We start from the raw sequence: 21,241 nt of genomic DNA, 5'->3' as shown, positions 1-21,241 counted from the left end.
TTGTTGGGGGTGAGGTTGAGGTGGGGCGGAGTCAATTTTGTCCAGGTTTCTATTTTCCCAGATGCGGGTCAGCCAGAGGAGCTGTCACTTCTGGTTCTGTTTCAAAGGAGGCCACGGGGCTGGGAGGTGCTTGGGTGCGGCAGTGTTGACAAGGTACCTCTCAGGCCAGCCTCCCAGGCAGGGTGGGAGTGGGTCCGGGAGACACTCAGACATGGTGGAGAAGGAGAAAGGGCTGCCTTGCCAGGGCCGGTGACGATGGCCGTAGGTGCTGGTCTCTGGCCCAGGCCCTGGGTCCTGACCTCCTAAAGCATGCTGGGATTGCACAGAGACAGGCTGTTTATTTTCCTGGCCCAAAGCCCTTTCAGCTGAGACCTTGTTCCAGGCCTCAGGCTGCCAGAATCACCCCCACTGGCTCGAGAAGTGAGAGAGTTGGCAAGCCCAAGGCAATCCAATGACTTCTCTAGTGGCTTCTCACTCTAGGCTGTCCCCAGCCCAGTGGGTTGTGGGTGTCCTCCAGGTTCTCCTGTAGGTAATGGGCAGCAAGAGACACCACAGGAAAGTGACCCTGATGGGCTGGGGCTGTGTGGGCCAGTGGGCAAGAGCAGGAGGGTTGAAGTCAGAGAAATCTGAGTTGGAAGCCTGACTCTGCCATTTCCTAGACCAGTGGCCTTGGGTAAGCTTGACCGCTGAGCCTTAGTCTCACCATCTGTAAAATGGGACAGTAATAGTCCCTTCCTCATCAGGCTTTGATTGTGAGGATGATGTGACCTGTGTTTAAAGCATTTAGCAAAGTAGGCAACACGCAGCAGCTCTTGTTGTTATTATTAATGAAACAATAATAACTGCCACTTAGATGAAAAGCCAGTGTAGGTGGGCAGTGAGTTTCCTCTGTCCCATGTTATGGGCCCTCTTTCATCTATAGTGCATTGCCTAATGTGTCCTGGAGAAAAGCAAGCCCAGAGACTCAGGATGCCCTTTGGCCTGTGTCCCGTTCAGGACGCTGGGATCCTGGGATACAAGTGGGTATCCTGGGGGAAGAACATACAGAGGCAGGGAAGAGGAAGAAAGCCAGGTGAGGAGGCTGGGAGACTGTTTAGTAGTCAAGGGCATAGGTCTGAGCATTTGGAAGGACCAAGAGGGAGGGTGAGATACCTCAGGGAGGTGAAAATGAGTGGGGCAGAATGCAAAAGCTGTGCCCATGCCCAAGGTGGTTTTAAAGGAAGTGCCTGGGAACCACTGGTCTGGAAAACAGTGCTCAGAGGGCTTGGGCTAGGCAGGAGAATAGACCGCCACCACCTGTTGGGTGCCACCTCTGTGTGAATAGCTTCTCCAGGCTTGGCCTCCTGGACTCTGGCAGAACCCAGGCAGCCCTGCCCTCCTGGGGCCACCTGCTCTGAGAGGATCCGTAGGCTGTCTGGGAAGCATGTCCATCTCACCAGCCGAGAGGCCAGCAGGCTGGCAGGCAGGGACGGCTCGCTCTGCTGAGATGTGGCTTAGGACGGGGGTTGTCCATCTGTCTGTCTATGTGTCAGGAGAGAAGCCGTACTCCAGGCCTGCCTCAGTGCTAATCAGTGGCTTTCTGCCCTCACAGCTAGACGAGGAAGAGGAGAGAAGGAAAAGGCGCCGGGAGAAGAACAAAGTCGCAGCGGCCCGATGCCGGAACAAGAAAAAGGAGAGGACGGAGTTTCTGCAGCGGGTGAGCAGGGCGGCTGGCCAGGGCCGGCAGTGGGCCTGTGCACGTGTGGACTGGGAGACGTCATTAAAGCCTGCGGGATCAGTGTGTACCTGCTGGCATCAGCCAAGCAGCCTCGACCCCGCTGCTCTTCCCTGCCTGCTGTCTAATGTCCCCTCCCGAATCAGGACAACCAAGGGCAGCCTGCAGCAATTCCTGCCCACCCAGATCTCCGGGAGCCCAGTTCCTCCCATGGTGGTTAGGCCCTTCGTGCTGATTGACCCAGATGGCCCAGGATTGGTACTACCCATTTTAGTACCCTGGTGGCTGCCCAGGTGTTCTAGGGTGGGTGCTAATGAAGGAGATGACAATGCCATGTATGTAGGCAGTGGACACAGCACCTGGGCAGAGAAAAGCTCCTTCCTTGGTGGCAGGAAGCCTTTCCAGCCCTGCCTCCCAGCTGGGTCACTGAGGATGACCCTGGAGCGCTTTGCTCCTGCCCCTGGGGACCAGAGGTCACCTCTGATGCAAAGGTCAGCAGCCAGGTGCCTTTCCTCGTGGCCCTCAGAGCGGGTCCCTGCCCTGTCATTTGGAATGTGCCAAGCAGGTGTTTGTTCTTTCTCTGCCGAGTCCCATCTCTTAGGCCTTCCCGGCTCCTCAAAAATGGTAGATGGCAGTGAAGGAACATGACCAGAAAACTAATTAGTCCAGGCCAGTAGTCTCCAGCCTCCCCACCCCCAATCCCTTCTTCATTTCTAAATAATGATTGTGACACTATATGATGATAACAACATGGGTCAGGCTCTATTCTACCGTATGCAACCATTCACAATAGTTGCTAACATTTGTAAAGTTGGGCAGTGAGCTAAGGGCTGCGTGTGTATTATCTCATCTTATTGGCACAATAACTGTACAAGGTAGGTGGCTTGATGATACTCTTCCTGTAGATGGGGAAACTAAGGCATGGCAAGGTTAAGTAACTTGCCCAGGTCCCCCAGCAACTAAGTGGTAGAACTGAGATTCGAGCCTGAGGCTAACTTCAAAGCATTTGTTCTTAGCACTCTGCTGTGCTGGCCCTCATTCACTCATTCGTTTGTTTGTTCATGCTTTTGCTCATCTGTTGATTAGCTGACAAGTATTTTTAAGCATGTACTAAGTGCCCAGCACTGAGCTAGGTGCGCTGGAGGACACACAGGAAGGAGCAGACGTGATCCCTGCTATGGGAGCTGGAGAGACAAGGCCACGTTGGCCTTGGTTTTCTCTGACACTGGGGATCTATGGGTCTCTTCTTGGGCTTCCAACAAGCAGAGAGCAAATCTGAGGCCCCGGGTGTAATCAGCAGAGGGCAGTATGTATGCCAGGCTGTACGCATCCAGGTGGGGTTAGACTCCAAGATCTGGGAGCCCCTTGGAAGAGAGGTGGACCAACACTGGACTGGAAGCTTTCAAGAAGTTTCTAAGACACAGGTTCCACATGGGCCTTTAAATGGATGGGGTGTCACATACTCATGTCCAGCCCTGAGTGCCTATAGAGCTGGGTGAGGTACAGCTGGGGACAGAGCAGTCTCACATCAGATCCCTGACTTCAGTGGCTTGTTAGCCAGTTAGCATGCAAGGTATGCCAAGTAATGCAAACCGATAACACACTAGTGCAGTAAACAGTCAGTGCCAAATGAATGGTGATAGCTGCTTCCAGTAACACTTGCTGAGCACCAACTGTGTGCCAGGCATTTCACGTGTGTCATTTAATCTTATAGCATTCCGGTGAGAGAAATATTGCTTATCCCAACGTTGGACATTAACATATAGGGTCAAGCTACTTGCCCAAGGTCACACTGGTAGCAAATGGTGGAGCCGGGATTCGTTCATTCATTGGCTGATCCATCTGTCTATTCAATCAGTGTTCAGTGAGTGCCCGCGGCACAGCGGACAAGCAAATGATGTCTGCCGTGGGATGGCAGAGGGAAGCGAGGAATAGTAACATGTACTGAGTGATATGTTAGGTGAGCCCAGCAAGCTGTGAGAATATTGTGAGAGTGTCTTAGGCTACGCTGAGGAAAGCCTGCTTATTGAGACATACAAGGACCGGGAGCTAGCTGAGATGAAGGACAGGGATTGGGGGGCCGGGGGGAATAACCAGGAGCAGCACAAGCAAAGGCCAGAGGCGAGAGGTGTTTAAGAATGTGATTAAGGAACTGAAAAGAGTGGCTAGAGTTTAGAGTACAGGTGGGAGAATGGAGAGGCAGGCAGGCCCCAGATCCTAAACGTGTCAGGTGGTCCTCTCTGCTGGGTTGTCTGCCTGTTGTCCTGGCTTAATTAATAGCACTTTCTTTCACTCTCACAAGTATCCCCATCAGGGCGATGAATTGTATGGTCATGGAGAACCGTGGAAGGGTTTCAGAACGAGAGAGAAACACCTTAGAAAGATCCCTCTGGCTGCAGCATGGGGCACAGATTGGGGCAGCCAAGAACAGAGCGGAAGATAACTGTGTGGCTGTGGTGTTGTCCCGGGTTGAGAAGAGGCAGCTGTGAGCATGAGGGCGTGTGTGGCCTTGGGGTCTAGCAAGGAAGTTGGGGCAGGTCCGTGTGGGCCCAAGCCCAGTCCTCACCCTCTGCCCCATGCTCCCTTCCTCCCCTCGGGCCTTGGAACAGAGGTTGGGTGTGAGGTTCGGGGCACAAACGCAGATGGCTGTGTGGCAGTCAGCATCCGCATCCCTGGGGGGTGCTCTGGGAATTTATTTTTTAACAGGTAAAATATTTACAAGGCTCACAGGTACAAAGGGGTGTGTATACGTGCGTGTGTGTGTACATATAGTATATACACACTCACATACACACATAGGTAAAAAGTCATTCTCCCATCCTTGACCCCTGGACACCCAGATACACCCTGGGAGATTTCTGTGACATCGCAGAGTTCTCCCGCCTAGACCACCTGAGGCCCTGAAGAAGCAGGAGGCAGGAGGCGGTCCTTTGTGTGGGTCAGATCCTCTCCCCAGGGTGGCCTTAGTACCCCCTGTGTGCAGTCAGGAGCAGCAGCCCCCAGGCTTCTCCCTGCTGTAACGCCAGCCTCTGTAGCTGCTGTGCCTATCAGGTCCCCTGGGTGCTGGTAGCAGTAACCGGCTCACATTCCCATGGCGCTCTGTGTTCTTCTTCACAGCCACCCTTTCCTTGACGGTCACAGTGACTCTTGGAGGAGGCAAGGACTCGGAAGGATGAAAGTTTGTTCTAGGTCACACAGTGGCCAAGTCAGGACTAGCCCCCCGGGCTCCCTCTACTGCCCAGCGCTCTATTCCGGTTGCCCAGGCTCAGGGAAATTGAGCATCTTGTTTGCAGCCAGCAGCATAGCCAGCAAGTGGCAGACTCAGGATTTTAATTCAGACAAGTCTTTTAGGCTCAGAAGGCTGCATCAGGCTTCTTCCCAGCTCTTTTTGTAAAGAGTTGAGCAGTGGAACCCTATTTTAACTGTATTAGGATAACTTTTTTAAGAAAATAGAGTCTGAAAAATCGTAATGCTTGAAGTCCCCTGGACCAATCATTATATTATCTGGAAGGAAACTGAGGCCCAGAGAAGGGGAGTAACTTGGCCAAGGTCACACAGCCAGGACGCTCTGCCCCTCACTATGTATTTTTTCTATTGCTTTTGCTGACCACCATGGAGGAGATCGAAACTTCATGTGCACAAATTCTATTCTAAAACAACAATGGTTTCATTTTCTCCAGGGCAATAAATATCTACCAGAAGGCAAACTGGTAAACAAAAATGCAAGTAGAGTTACTCACTTCATAATTAACATGTGAAGCTCCTAGCCCACATTCCTTAGTTGAGTAGGAAAACAGATCAGGTAATTGCTATTATAAAACCATAAACCACTTCTACAATCGTGGTTAAAAAAAGATTCTTCTGAATTCAACTTATACAATAAATAAATATGTAGCACCAACCAACAAAACAGAAGGAAATGAAACAACAAGCAATTAGTTACATTCTGACAGCCAGATGATATTCCATGATCTACTCTAATTTTTAAATCCAACAGAATGCAGTGGCGTTCCTCTGATAAACGCACGTGTGAAGAAAGTCGCCACATGCCTTCTTGGTCTTTCTGTGCGCCCAGATGTTCACAAATAAGGCTGGTTTGACATGCAGGCATTTCAAGGAGCTGGATCTGCACACAGCACTGAATGCTGCGTGTCGGACACTGCCCCTTGCACGTCCGGTTTTAACTTCCTCTCACTGTGCCTACAACCGATCCCCTTCTTTGTGTTTTCCCAGCACTCCCCAGAACAGCCCCCTCCCCCGGCACACAGACAGCTCTCTTCCCTGTCTCCCATTCTCCAAATCCAGGCAGTCACTAAGACCTGCTAAGCTTTCTTTGAAACGTCCTCCTTCTCTTCCTTCTCTTTCTTCATATTCTCTCTTGCTCACAGCTTAAAGAAAAATTCCTTAAGACTCCCTAGCCCATCAGTTTACAAAGTGCCTTTCCCATTCGAGTTCATTTAATCCCACGATCATTATCTTTTTATAGATGAGATCATCGGGGCTCAGAGAAGATAAGAAACTTGCTCTAGACTCTGATTTGAAATCCTAAAGCTTTTCCTGGTCTGGCTCTATACCCACCTGCCCAGTTTTCTACCCCACTACATCCGGAAGTCACCTATGGTCACAATGCAAGATCTTATCTCCTAAACACATCTTAAGCTTTCAGGGTTCCTTTTCTGAAATCCCTCACCCCCACCTACCTTCTCTACTCAAGCAGAGTCAACCCGTTTTTCCAACCCAAGATCAGACCTGGCTATTTAGCCCCTCTGAAGGTCGTCTAGACCCTGCCTGGCTGATGGGCACATCGTAAGCACTGCCCTGCTGTGTGGACCCTTCCTCCCCTCGGAGTGGAAGCAGCACAAGCATTGTGTTGGGGGCTCACGGGTCTTTGGGTTTCCCCCAGAGCATGCAGTATAGTCGGCAGGTCCTCAGCAAATACTCACAGATGGTACATCCAACTGAGGCTCCTAGAAGCAAAGACTCAGTGGATTCAAAGGGGGAGCCTGGGCTGGGGACAGAGCCATGGTCAGAGGGTTTGGAGACGTACCCAAAGGCACTAGCTCGTCAGACCCAGTGAGCCGGTGACTAAGATTAGCACCTAAGAGCCCCAGACTGATGGGTCACTCACTGACTCATGGTTTCACGTGGGGTCTCTCCTGGCCCTCAGAGACGGCCTTCTCTTGGAATTCTGAGGAGTGGACGCAGCCAGCCTGCCCGTCACACCTCAGCCTGTTGAATGAAAAACCACCATAGCTGGTTTTTAGTATTTTCCCCCTGAGCATTTCTATCCCATCCCCTCCCCTCCCTTCCCCTCCCCACCCCTCCCCTCCCCTCCCCTCCCCTCCTCTCTCTTTTTTTTCCCTTCTTTCCTGTTCTCCCTCAGTGTCTGGTCACGAGGACTGCATATCTCAGTAGTCCTGAGGTCCCCAGGCACTGACACTTCCCCCTCAGAGACAAGCACAAGGAGCAGTTTAGTCAAACGGGCTGGTGTGAGGAAGACGGCGACGAAGGGTGTGTGTGGGCCCCACAGAGGGCCCCCGAGACCCGGAGAGTGGTGCCCAGGTGGAAGGGCATGTCATAGGCCTGATCCAGGGCCACACAGCGTTGTTACACACATAGCTGCAACCACAGCGTGTTTTTCGTCTTACACAGTTGCTCAGCCTTGGCACTATTGACATTTTGGACAAGATAGTCCTTGTGGGGCCCTCCTGGGCATTGCAGGGTGTTATGAGCATCCCTGGCTTCCACCCATGAGGTGCCAGTAGCAGCCCCTCCCCAGGGGTGACAACCAAAAACATCTCCAGATATTGTCAAATGTCTCCTGGGAGGCAAAACTGCTCCTAGCTGAGAACCACTGATCTAAAACATGGCTGGCCCTTGAATAAATAAACTGATTATAAGGTTTTAGATATGGTCCAAGAAAAATCATGCAGGAGCTGTTGTTCTGTTTTACTGTTTTGACCCCTGAACCTTGACTTGGTTTGACTATTACTGTCCACACTATGAACACGTAAAGCCCCCAAATCAAACCCACTTTCTTTCCTTTTCCTGGAGCTGCAGCGCAGCTACAGAGTTCGCTGGAAATCGCTCCTGAGGTCTATTTGCAACCTCATTTTGGATCCAGAAGGAAGACTGTCACTGCCTCCAAGTGGGCAAAGCTTCTGGGTAACGGGATAAGGAAGAGGCTGTGTAAAGAATTATAGGCTAATAACCAGCAAGCACATGTTTTAGAAGGAAAAACACGACCGCGCGGGGCACACACATCACAGCACTTTGCCATTGTCCTGCCACCTGGGAGCCACCTGTAACCCCTCTGTGGACACTCCATGCACCTGCTCTAGATCCAGTTGGCCTCTATTCTTCTCCCACGCTTTGTTTCTTGTGCAAAGGCTCTGAAGCAGGAGAGTGTTTGGTACATTTGAGCAATAGCAAGGAAACCACTGTGAGCGAGGGCAGAGGTGGGACACGAGCCGAGCTGGCCCCACAATACGACGGGTTTACTCCACGGGTGGCACAGGCCAGTGTCACAGGTGTAAAGAACACTGCCTGCAGAAAGTCAGTTATCCCGGGGGATCAAGAGCAGATTCTGGGCTTCCTCCAGAGGGAACCGGGCAGACAGAAAAACGGGCAAATGCCAGCCTTTTACCTACCCAAAGGCAGAGCCTCTCCCCAGAGCTTACAAGCCATGACACTGTGTTCTCACATAGGAATCTGAGCGGCTGGAACTCATGAATGCAGAGCTGAAAACCCAGATCGAAGAGCTGAAGCAGGAGCGGCAGCAGCTCATCCTGATGCTGAACAGGCATCGTCCCACCTGCATTGTCCGGACCGACAGCGTCAAGACTCCCGAGTCAGAAGGCAACCCGCTGCTGGAGCAGCTGGAGAAGAAGTGACCGTAGGCTGGGAGGTAGAAGAGGAGAAGGAAGAGGAGACAACGGAGGAGGAGGAGGGGCCCAGGGGGCCCTTCTTTGCTGAGTGAAAAACTTTTCAAGGAGGCTCAGCACAGCCAACCCTGGCCGGGCTTTTTGGTGGAACTCAGATCAGCCACACCAGGGGAAGGACAGGCTGATGAAACCCAGGACCAAGCGCTGAGACCAAAGTAGCCCCACGGGTGGGGCTGTACTGCCTGGGGCCAGGTTTGAAGGAGGCAGGACCAGAGACTCTGGGCTGGAGGGAGAGATGCCCAACCTGGCAGCCGAGGGCACTTCTCTGGCCTCTCTGCCAGGGCACCCACCCAAGGGACCTCCGAGCAGCCAGGAAAAGCCATGAGTTGCAACTGAAATGCGGCTGAGCATGGAACTCAGAGTGAAACTGCACTCTGCCTGCCCCCAGTCCCGACCCCTGACCCCGACGCGAGGCTAGAGAGGGGCGTGATGTGGGCCCCCCTGCTGGCCCGCCCACCTCTGTCCAGCGCGGTCCTGCCCAGGAGCGGCAGCCGGGGCGCACCCTCGCCGGCCCTGCTGGAGTTGCTGTGGGCACGAGGCGCGGGCGCCCTTCCAAAGCACATACTCACTGAATGTTTACAGACTGGCTGTCCTGGCAGGGCTTTCAACTGCACATGTTTTTTATACTTTTTTTTCTTTTTTTTTTTTTAATATTTTTTACAAAAAAAAAGATTTTATACAAGCAATATATATATGGATTTCTATAATCACTCGATGTGATACAGTATAAATATGCTATGGTTTGTTTGTTACGAACAGATATCCAGCAGTTATGGCCGTGGTGTGTAACTCCTAAGTACTGTAGTCTCTGGGTGTTGGGGGTGGCTGGGCGGGGGTGGGGTGCATTTCCATCCTGGTAAACCCTTCATAGTACTCAGTCCTGTATCGCTCAGTAAACCTTACTCTTACTTACCCAGCTGCCTCTTGTGGTGTGTGCTTAGGGAATGGGGTGTAAGGCAGGTACCATGGGGCTCCCGGTGTGCCGTGTCCGAGAATGTTTGGAGTATCTGCGTAGGCCCTTTGTTTCCACAGCAGCCCTCACAGGTAAGTGTTTATGTACCCATTTTACAGATGAGGCGGTCGAGTCTCAGAGAAGTTAAAGAAATCTGCAGTACTTTGTTTATTCACTCCACAAATGTTTACTGAGCGTCTCCATATGTGTACCAGGCACTACAAGGCACTGAATTGTCACTGGGAAATAAAATAAACTTAAGCCCTGCACTCATGGACCTTCTAGTTATGAGCTACGTCCATACACGGTTTCAGTTCATCTTCATGACAGCCATGCCAGGGAGCAGCAATCATCCCCAATTCACAGAGGAGGAATTAGAGGCCCAGGGAGATAGAGGTAGACTTGCAGCCACCATTTGTCGACTTACTGTGTAACAAGCATATATAGTCTCATTTACTTCTTCCAACAGCATAAATAGGCATCATTATCCCCATTTTACAAACTACTAAACTGAGGCTCAGAGAAGGTAAGGACTTATCCAGGGTCACACAGCTAGCGAGGGGCAGAGCTGGTGTCTGAAATCTGCCTCCAAAGGCCTGTGGCTCTCCACTTGTCGCCAGCTGACTGTATGGTTATCCCAAGGTTGAATGTCTCACCTAATTAGACCAGGAAGCCTATGAAGCCATGGTTACAGATTTAGTTTCTGGGAGGGCTGGAGAGAGTTCCAGGCTGTGCTGTGATCATGGAGTGAGCCAATGAGCCAGGCAAATGTGTGCCTGACCCAGGAGAGCGGTGTGGATGACTCAGCCACATGCTCACCTGCACAGCTGAATACCTGACTCAGAAGAGCAAGGATGGCTCAGTATGATATGCGGTAACTGCCACTTACTTGGCAGGCAATACGTCACGAGGCACCTTCATGCACGTCATCTCATGCATGGAAGATGCGTGAGATCTTTCTTTAGTTGGAAAATTCATCCAACTAAAAAGAGGTAGGCCTAGGAGCCAAACCCTACTCTCTTACCTTCTGTTGTGTGTCCTCTCTCCTCCATCACTGGGACTGGATAACTACCTGTTGATGATGAGGGTTCATGTCAAGGACAGCAGTGACCTTGAGTTGCTTCCCAAATCATGGATGAGGTCTTCTGGGATAGACCGGAACTGAGAATAGGTCATTAATACATCCTTTGGTTCTTTACTCATCTCAGGTCCCCTTTTCCCAACACGCTTGGTGTAGACCCTTGAGCCCTGCATTGGAAGAAGGGCCTGGTCAGCTCACTGTCTGCTGTGGCAGCCATGGTAAACCCTCGGGCTGTTATCCTTTGACATTTTTCAAGCCATGAGAGAAATGAAGACATGGACGTACCAGGGTCCCTCAAATGACCTGGTAGTGGTTCCTGCAGGACCTCTGCCTGCCACTGGCTGCGGTTCCCCTGGTCCTGTGCTTCGGTTCCAAGAGCCTGTACATCCAGAATAGACCCCTGCTAGCCTCTGGATGGGCTGTCTCCCCGAATCAGTGATTTGTGGTGTGCTGAGGCTTGCCCTCGGTGTTTCTTCCTCACCAGGACCAGGGATGGCCAGAAGTCACAATCGTGGTCTTCCTTCTAAGAGCTAACACTTGTGTGTTTTCTGTGTGCCTGGCACTTTCAATGTGTTACTGCAGCTGGTTCATGCAACCTTGCCGGGAGACAGATGCCATGATCCCCATGTTACAGATGAGAAAACTGAGGCACAGAGAAGTCACTTGCCCCAGGTCACACAGTCCTGTTGGGTGACAGAGTCAGGATGTTCTTGCAGTCTGACTCCCGGTGTACAAGAACTGGGGCCTGGCCTCACCCCGCGGGGAAATGCTTCGTGTTTGTGATGTGACCTCAGTTGCTGCAAGAACTAGTACAGGGGCCAGAAGAGATGGCACATATTGAGAATGCCCAACTCTCAGACTCCCATCTCCAAATGTACGCACGAAGACATATTTCAAAGGCAAATAGGTTCAAGACCAATCTTCTACCGACTAGCCACGAGCCTCACTTTGATCTGTAAGGTAAGATATAATACAAATCGTTGTTACAGGGTTGTCTGGGTCAAACGAGGAATGCATGTAAAGGTGTCATGTGAAATATCAAACTCCATACAAGGGTAATGTCTTGCCCTGTTAGTGTGTATAGCTGTTGATATTTACTACATCGTACAAATTATGTGAATGTCTTTTATTCTCTAGAAGTGGCTGCAGAGTTTGTGTTCTGCCATGTACCTGGTTCCCATGGTGAGAAGTGACTGGATTCCAAGACTTCTGGGTTCATCCAGCTTCTGAATGGCCACAACCAATGGTGTGAAGCTCATCAGCCCCTCCCTGGGCCTCCCTGTGTCCTCCTGACAGGTAGGAATAAGTGAGAGCTGCCACCTCTGTCCAGGGTTATTATAAGAATCAGCTGTGCAACCTGAGAAGGACAAGTTTCATTAGCAACCAGATGGGCCAGGAAATTGGTGTGACTACTGTGTAAAGCAATTTGGCAATAACCAGTGACACTAAAGCTAAATACATCCTTTGACCTAGCAATTTCCTTCCTAAGTATATACCTTGGAGAAACTCTAGCATAGGGGCACAAGGAAATGTACAAGAATGTTCACTGAAGCTTCGTTTGTAATGGAGAGGAATTGGAAAACAACCTAAATAGCTAGGAACAGAGGAGCAGATAAACAAATTATATTGTCATAAAATCGAATATGTATTAGGTTGGTGCAAAAGTAATTGTGGTTTAAAAGGTTAAAAATAATTGCAAAAAAACGCAATTACATTTGCACCAACCTAATATTATTCAGCAGTTTAAAAGAACAAACCAGAGCCATAGGTATCAATTTGGATAAATCCCAGACACATAAAGCTGAGCTGGAGGAAAGGGGGGCAAATTGCAGGAGGATATATGCAGCGTACCATTTATGGAATCTTTCTAAACATGTAAACTGCTGTTTTATTGCTGATGGATACACACAGACCTGAGTAACAAGTGTGAAAGCACGACCTGAGTAACAAGTGTGAAAGCACGCACAGGAACGCCATAAGTATCAAAATCAGTAACAGGGGATGGTCCTGGGGGTGGAGACGTGGGGGTTGGGGATGGCGTCTGCGAGGCTAAGGACGACACTGGGCTTCAATGATAAATGTGTAACGTTTCATTTATTTGTAAAAATCTGAATTAAATGTAGAATAATGTTACATTTATTGGGGGAGGGGCCATGGATAAATGCTTTCCCCTTTCATCCTCCAGGTAGAGAGTCCTAAAATGCTTTTGCTAAGGTTTCTTCAACGGTCTTGCAAGACTAAGCAAAACCTGCAGAAGTGACCGGTAGACGTGGACCCACTTAGTAGTGCATCCTGTATTGGTTTCTCTCCTGTTTCACCCCTCTGTTCCCCGGAATCACTTCACACAACCACCTGAGCACAAGCACTTGTCTCAGGCTCTGCTTTCGGGGGAACGCAGGTGAGAAGTTGGTATCAGAAGTAGCCCTAGAAATCAGACCCTAAGGATGGGCTGTTTGGAGCTGAATCACTTGGCCAGTTGGGCCTGACGGTACGTGGGGAGGGGCTATGCCGTGGCATCAATTGCTCAGACCGTGTCCTGTGCGGGTTCAGCTACGATACAGGTGGAAGGTGAAGCGATATCTGTGGCACCTGCGTGGTATGGGGATACGTTATAAAGCTGGAGTGGGTTGCCTTTGGTAACCTCTTTGGAAGCCTTGGAGAAAGAAAAGAAAAGCAACTGAGCTCAGCCAACTATAAACCCAAGACGTGCTGTGAGAGCCAGAATACATATCTCTGCAGCGTTTAAGGAGACACTCGTCTCGTCCAGCCCCAGAGCACCCTGTGCTGAGAATCAGGCCCAGAATCTAATTGTAAGGGGGGCAGACCCACTAAGGAGAATGAATGTCCACCCTTGACAAATTTTCTGTATCAAAATCAGGGTGCTAAAAGGGAACAATGTAGAACCTTGAGACCTGAAATGGAAGCATTTGGGTAAATGAGACACTTGAGCTCCTAGAATGCCTTGAACCCTCTGGCCTCGTGGATCTCTGGATTTTGGAGGCAACACTTAGGAATACTGCTCTAACCCATCACTCAGTGACGTGGAAAGCTGCCAGACTTGAGTGGGCCTAGAGCAAAAATGGGCTCTGCATAGGTCCAGGCTGCAGCACGCGCTCCTCTGCCACCCACCATATAGCCGTAGGCAGTCACCACACCACCTGGCAGACCCAGTGGGGCTGGTATCCCAGTGCATAAGATGCTGGCTATTTTAAATGCAGAACTCATGATACATTAAAATACAACTTTATGTTATCTCCCATGGTCCCTTTGAAACGTATCCAATGAAGATCACCTTTTTTTGCCCCGGATGAAAATTCCAGGAGGCCTGGAACTTTGCTGCTCACATTCAGGTGAGAGACAGTCCCTTGCCATTCTAAGTCCCACTTTGTTGATTTGCAGGTCCAGTCTAAGATAAAATCAAAACCCCAAATCTTCTCCCCTCTCCAGCACAGGCCTGCTTCTGCCTGACAACCTGCAGGCAGGAGGGAGAATTGGGCGCCTCTTCCCCGTTTCTCTCCCTGTCTGTCTCTCTCCTCCCTTCCTCTACCCAAAGCTGAAGCTGACGAGCCAGTTTCTGGTCCCTCCCAGGGATGGAGCAGGGAGTGGGAGCAATGGTGAGGGGACAGGAATGACCTGATGACCTTGAATTGTTAAGATTCTAAGCTGGCTTTGGGTGCACGGGACGTGGCAAATGTTTAATGCTGATTCTTTCTTTCATAGGTTCTTTTCTGGATCCTTCTGAGGTTTCTCTCTCCAGGGAACTCCCTCCTGCATGTCCTTCCACCTGGGCAGATGGATCTGCAGGAAGCACTTTCCTCAAGTACAGGAAACTGTCTCATCTCCAGCTTCTTGCTGGTACTGCCCAGCATCCTCTCGGTAGCCTTATCAGACAGTCACAGACCAGCTCATACCTGCCCACACTGGCCCCAGGAATCTCTCAGTCATCCTTTGCCCAAAGACACTCAGGGCATATAGACCCAGCCCAGCACAACTGTTTCTTCAAGGGGCCCCATGGCAGCCCCCTCCTTACGTGGCTTGAGGGAAAGGAGGCAGCAGACCCTCCCTCCTGCCTGGGGAGAACAAGGACCCAGCACCACAACAGGTCTCTCCAAAGACATGGCTCCACAAACGCTCTTCCTATCCCTCCATATCTAGAAACTTTATATCCTCAGGGTGGACTAGGGTTCAGTTGTCTTAGAACCGGTTCTTTAAAATTCGTAAAGTCTGTACTTGGTGATGTGGCTTCACATCTATTGTGCTTTGGTGTCTCAGTCAAAACTTTAATTTGAATATCCTGATACACTGTTTTGGGAGTTAAAGGGTAGATAATGATTATAAAGGGGCACAGACTGTCTATACTGCCTAGCTTTAAAAAAGAAATTGCTGCACCCATGCAGTAGACATTGTGGCTCCCCAATGAACGAAAGGGCAGATACTAGTTTTTATTATCAGCCATATGCTGGGCTCTTGTGAGGTGGATGTGATAACTCTAAGTCCCATTTTATTGATGAGGAAACTGAGGCAGTTAGCACCATTCAATCCAAGCAATATTTATTGAAACAAGCTGGAGGGCAAATATGGACGCGAGATGAAATCCCTGCATTTAGGGAGGTCACCGTCCCTTGGGGAGGCAGATGAGGGCAGGTTAAGGACAACAGGTTAAGGAGCAGCTACCTTGTCTTCTGAGGGAAAATGAAACCCCATTTGGCTGGTTTTGTGACCATCTGATCACTTTGCTCTCCCAAAGTTTGCTCTCGTGTTAACATTTTAATCCACATCCGTTTTTATTTATTTTAAATTATAGTTGACGTACAATATTGTATTAGTTTCAGACGTACATCAACATTTTAGTCTTTGACAGCAGTCCTGGCCCCTCTGAGCCCCATGGTCAGCTGACAGTGCATGAATTGCTTTTTCTTCAGCCTTCTTGTGGTTGCCTCCCTTAGGTGACCAAGAGGCTACCCCAGTGGTGGTTATCACGTCCTCAGGGAGCCTTTTCTAATTGGTGCCCATTACAGTCACTCAATCCCAGCTTCTACCATCCTTCCTGTTAGTAGAAACCCTGGCAAACCCGCCACTGGCCTCACAGCAGATTTAAGCTCCCAACGGTCCCAAACCTTTTTTTCCAGCCCTATTTACTGTGGTATTTATAGCCCAAATGTGAAGGGTGTTATTATTCTCCTTCTCTACCTTTCTTTGCTTGAAATGAAGACTCAGTCCACCCTTCTATGAAGCTAGATTTGCATAACACCTCCTGGCCAGAAACCTCCTCGGGGTCCAGGGACCAGAGCCTCTGAACGCTCAGTCTTTACATTATACAGGGTTTCTGAAAAAGCTCTATTCTTCTTTGAAAGCACAGGAAACCAGGAGAGACTTTGCTCAAATGCATTCCCTTCAAGTAGCTGAGCCTTTGCATTTCTGAAGCAGCTTGCAGCCCACACTCTAGAGACTTTCTTTCCCTCATTAGAGGGGAGTCCAAGGTCACCGCTTGTGGGTTCTCATGAAATAAGCTTGAGTGAAGCATTCAGCTTCTCAGGGAACTGATTTTCGAGGCCTGCTCAGGTACCCCACTCTGCCTCAGGTAGATGGAGGTGTAGGCATCCCCTGCAGTTAGCCTCCATCTCTGACTGGGCGCCCCACCGCTGAGTGACGCATATGGGTCCCCTGGAGTCCACAGTTTCTACCCCTCCCACATACTGGACTGCACTTCTTTAATAGGGCCTTGCAAAAGGGTTTTCTTTAATCACAAACGATAGATAAACAATGGGATTTACTAAATCAGTTACATAAATACAAAAAGTGTTTACAAGTATAACAGGTAGGTGTGAAGTTCATTTTGCTGCTAGTTCCTCCTCTTTAGGAATTAGTAGTAGTCATCTAACCAGGCAAGGGGGACGGGGGGTAAACTAAGTCATTCCTGTTCTTCTCCATCTTCTTTACTTAAACATTTACTTGAAAAACACAAAAGTATTAAGAATAACCTATAATTAAGAGGAGAAAAAGACAAGTCACACTGGGAGAAAATATTTGCCAAACATGTATCTGAAAAAGGACTTGTATCCAGATTATACAAGGAACTCTTAAAACTCAACAATAAGAAAACAAACAACCCAATTAAAAATAAGCAAAGATCTGAACTGACACCTCATCAAAGAAGATATACAGATGGCAAATGAACGTATGAAAAGATGCCCCATATCATATGTCATTATGGAACTGCAAATTAAAACAACAGTGAGATACCTCTACTCACATACCAGAATGGCTAAAATCCAAAACACCGGCCACATCAAATCCTGATGAGGCTGTGCAGCAATAAGAACTGTCATTCATTGCTGGTGAGGAACCAAAATGGTACCGCCTCTTTGGAAGACAGTCTGTCAGTCTCTTACGAAGCTAAACATATTCTTTCCCTACAATCCAGCCATCACACTCCTTGGTCTTTACTCAAATGAGTTGAAAACTTATGTCCACCCAAAAGTTTATGGTGGTTTTATTCACAATTGCCAAAAATTGAAAGCCACCAAGACGTCCTTCCACAGGTAAATGAATAAACAAACTGTGGTACTTTCAGACAATGGAAGAGTCAGCAATAAAAGTAAATGTGCTCTCCATTCATGAACAGACATGGAGGAATTTTAAATGCATATTACAAAGTGAAAGGAGCCATAGTACATATATGGTTTCAATTATATGACATTTTGGAAAAGGCAAAAGTATAGAGACGGTGAAAAGATCAGGGATTCAGGGAGGAAGGAGGGAGAGATAAATAGAAGGTGGTAAAACTCTGTGTGGTACTGGAATGATGTACAGATGACATTATACATTTGTCAAAACCTGTAGTAGTTTGACAACACAGAGTGACCGCTAAGATAACTACGGACTTTAGTTAATAATAATATATCAATATTGGTTCATCAATTGTGACAAACGTAGCATATTGATAGAAATATTAATAGTGGGTGGGGATTGTTGGGCGGGAGAGGGGGGAGAAGAGGGAGTAGATGGCAACTTTCTGTACCTTTCTGCTCAATTTTTCTGTAAACTTGAAATAGTCTATTCATTTTGTAAAAGACCTATAATTCCCTCCTTTTTTAATCACATATGTAAGAAGTAAGTTTTCAAGCCCATTTCATTCATCCACTCTGCACATCCCTAATAAGGTGACCATTGTTTATAATTGGGCATGCGTGCTTCCTGATTTCTTCCCCTAAGTTTCTGTAAATCTACCTACCTGTCTACCTACCTATTTGGCCCCACACATTTAAAAAATAAAGAGGAAATCATGTCTTACGTATCAGTCTGCAACTTAATTCCCTCACATTATGGACTGTACACGTGTCATTTGTTTCCATAAATCAACTCAGGCCACTTCCAGGCTTTCTGGAATTAGCCCTCACAATACACCATGGTACGTATGAATCGTGCTCTAGTCAACCATCCCCATACCATCCCCATATCGATGGGCATTTAGGTTATTCCTCCCCCCTTCACCCCTACTGCTGCTGTAAACCCAGCCACAGTGAACATCTTCATACATATTTGCCTTCACGTACTCATACGTTTGTTTCTGTAGGAAACGACCCTCAGATGAAGATGTTGCAAAGTCACTTTGCTTTTCTTGATCTGTCTTTTGTGTCTTCTTTCCTTGTACTTGAGGAGGCTGGGGACTCACTGTGCGGCATTGCTGTGTTCAGACGCTCACATTCCTTAGGGTTTGGCTGTGCTCACTGCAGATCCCCTAAAGTGCCTCCCCCTAAAGTGCCTCTGTGCACTTGTACTGGTTCCCCACTGTCTTCTGGCTTTCTGTGTCTTGATTCGCTTGCCCTCTTCCTCCAAACCAGAAAGATAAGGATTAGTTCTCTCTGCGGTCAGGGCTCTCTGCACAATGAAAGGAATCATTTCTCTAAGGCAATTCTATTATTTTGAAAGGAGACTGTTACCTGATAGAACACATACCCATAGGCATAAGGAATGCCTAGGAAACAAAGCAGATGGACTTTAGGTGCAGTAACAGATAAACTCCAAATCTCAATTGCTCGACTTAAGAGTTTGAGTCCCTTCTTCTAAAGTCCAAATGGCTGCAGAGTAGGGAGCATTGTTCAGTGAGCCAGGTTCCTTCCACTTTATGCCTCCCTCCTCTTCTAGGACTTTAGAGTCCTCTCCATTCAGCCAGACTAGGGGGGAAGAGAAAGAGAAGGACTGTACAGGACTTCTTGTGGCCAAGCCTGAATGTGTAGCAGATTGTGCTGGTTTTAAGACACATCCATCAATTCTTTGATATTCCATCCTTCAAGAGATGGAGCTTAATTCTCTTCCTTTGAATGCAGGCTGGACTTAGTAACTCCCTTCTAACAAATAGAATTCAGAAATGATGGTCATTTCTAAGATTCGGTTATAAAAAGACTGCAGCTTCTCTTTTAGGTGTAGTACTCTGTCTTGGATCACTCACTCAGGAGGAAGCCATGTCTTAAGCAGTCCTATGGAGAAGCCCACGGGGAGAGGAACTGAAGTCCCCACCCCCCCTCTCCACCAACAGTTACTTGAGTGATCTTGAATGCAGAACCTCCAGTCTCAATCCAGTCTTCAGAAACTGTCGCCCTGGACAGTACATTGACTGTAACCTCGTGAGAGACCCTGAACCAGAACCATCCAGGTAAGCCCCTTCTAGGTTCCTGACTCTCAGAAACTGTGTGAGATAATTATTTGTCGTTTTAAACTGTTAACTTTGGGGACAATTTGTTACGTAGCAATAAATAACTAAAACACAGTTCCACCTGTGTTTCATTGGCCAGAACTCAGTCACGTGTTCTCACCTAACTGCAAGGGAGGCTGGCAAATATAGTCTACTTGTGTCCTTCCAGAGGAAAGAGAAAGAATTTGATGAACAGCTAACTACTGTCTGCCACACCGTGGAATTTCTAGGATTTCCACTCCCATTTAGCAGAAACAAAGGTCAATTCCATCAATTCCTGAAACATGACAAAAGCCAAAGGTCTCACTTGTGACTTCTTGTTGCCTGTTTTATGTGCACCACAACAGCCTTGGACATCTAGAGGAAAGTAAGGAATGCTGAACCCAAATTAACTTTTTATTGCATATATTTTAATTATAATAACAATAATTTTATTTTGTGGATTATTTTTCTTAAAGCTTCTACCAAATTGTTTACAAAAAAATAACTGTATTACATATGATTTTAATGTTGCATGGGGAAATATATGTTCATATATCATGAAAAAAGAGTGGAAAGAAATAAACCAAAATATTACATAAGGTTATTCCTGCCTGATGAGATGGTCAGTGGCTTTCATTTATTTTGTGTGAGAGTGCATTTGTATTTTCCAGTTTTTCTCAGATGAAGATATGTGTGTTATTTTGTCATCAGAAAAGATCATTATTATAAAAGTAAAGATAATCATTATTAAAAATAATATTATAATATTATTATAAAAAACAAAAACCCAATTCGTCTGTATGTGTGAGAGCCCCATAAAGTGAGCAGGTGGGGGGCGGGGGCAGTTGAGAAGCACCTGTTCTGTTCAGGTTGAGCCTGGACAACACGAACTCTGGGGAGCCCCCTCTGCATTTGTTAGTTCCCCGGCCTCAGGGAGAACCCGGTTGACTGGCTTCCCAGGGTGACTGCATCACTGATCCGCTGCTGGGAGAATCACATTCATGCTGGATGTGGCCAGATCACTCTCTTCAGTTACACTTTTCCCCGTTTGCGAATGGAAAACGTTTGTCTGCTGGGAAGACTTCTCCCTAATGACTCCCCGTCCTTTCGATTTCACAGCCACCTACTCAGAAACAAATCTTCCTTTCAGTTTATCAGAATCACACTGAGTAGTAGCTTCCTCTGGGCTATGTACCCCTCAGGTACCTGCTTCTTTGCCCTTCTTGTCTGCCAGGCTCTGGGTTGAGCATCACAGCTAGAGACTGTGGCTAAAGACACAGGTCCCAGGTTCCAATACACACACACACACACACACACACACACACACACACACACACCATGTAGCCTTAGTTTCTTCATCTGTAAAATGGGGTTAAAACCTTTCATAACCAATGTCATGCATTTACAGGATTGAGAGCAATTCATGGCACATAGCAAGAGCGCCATAAAAGTTATGCATAGGAACCGTGAGGTTAGATAGGATTCCTGCCCTCATGGAGCTTACAGCTTAGTGGGGGAAAGACACACACCAAATACATAATTAGACATGGAATGAGAGATTAAAAAGAAAAAAGGAATAGCATTCGACAACCGAAGAGAGAGGATTTATCAGATGAAAAACTAGGGTCTTTGAAACATTAAGTACCTTTCTCTAGGTCACTCTCTTAGCTAAGTGCAGGAGTTGGGATTCACACATGATCTGTTTCACTCCATGTCCTTGCACTCAGGGCCATCCTGTGAACTTTATGCACCGAAGGCACTTTGCCTCCATTAAAAATATTAAAATTTATATTTTTACAACTGAATTGATATAAAGACGAAGATAACCCAGGCTGGGTTTTATTCAGTTTTTTTCCCTTCTGGTCCTAAAATA

General features: G+C 48.0%; 1 protein-coding gene across 3 annotated transcripts in view; it reads left to right on the top strand.

Annotated features, from left to right (window-relative positions):
* JDP2 (Jun dimerization protein 2) overlaps positions 1-9,570 on the top strand; it is a 39,439-nt gene extending 29,869 nt beyond the window's left edge. For all 3 annotated transcript variants that reach the window (XM_033109379.1, XM_033109377.1, XM_033109378.1), the window contains exons 3-4: positions 1,592-1,696; positions 8,422-9,570. In XM_033109379.1, coding sequence (XP_032965270.1) covers positions 1,592-1,696; positions 8,422-8,607 — 291 coding nt within the window. In that variant the 3' untranslated portion in view covers positions 8,608-9,570. The remainder of the gene's footprint in view (positions 1-1,591; positions 1,697-8,421) is intronic.
* The last annotated feature ends 11,671 nt before the right edge of the window (positions 9,571-21,241 follow it).

The sequence above is a fragment of the Rhinolophus ferrumequinum genome, chromosome 6, assembly GCF_004115265.2.
Source record: "Rhinolophus ferrumequinum isolate MPI-CBG mRhiFer1 chromosome 6, mRhiFer1_v1.p, whole genome shotgun sequence".
NCBI classification, from domain to species: Eukaryota; Metazoa; Chordata; class Mammalia; order Chiroptera; family Rhinolophidae; genus Rhinolophus; species Rhinolophus ferrumequinum.
Note: the sequence above shows the minus strand (reverse complement) of the source record. Positions and strands in the feature narration are given on the sequence as shown.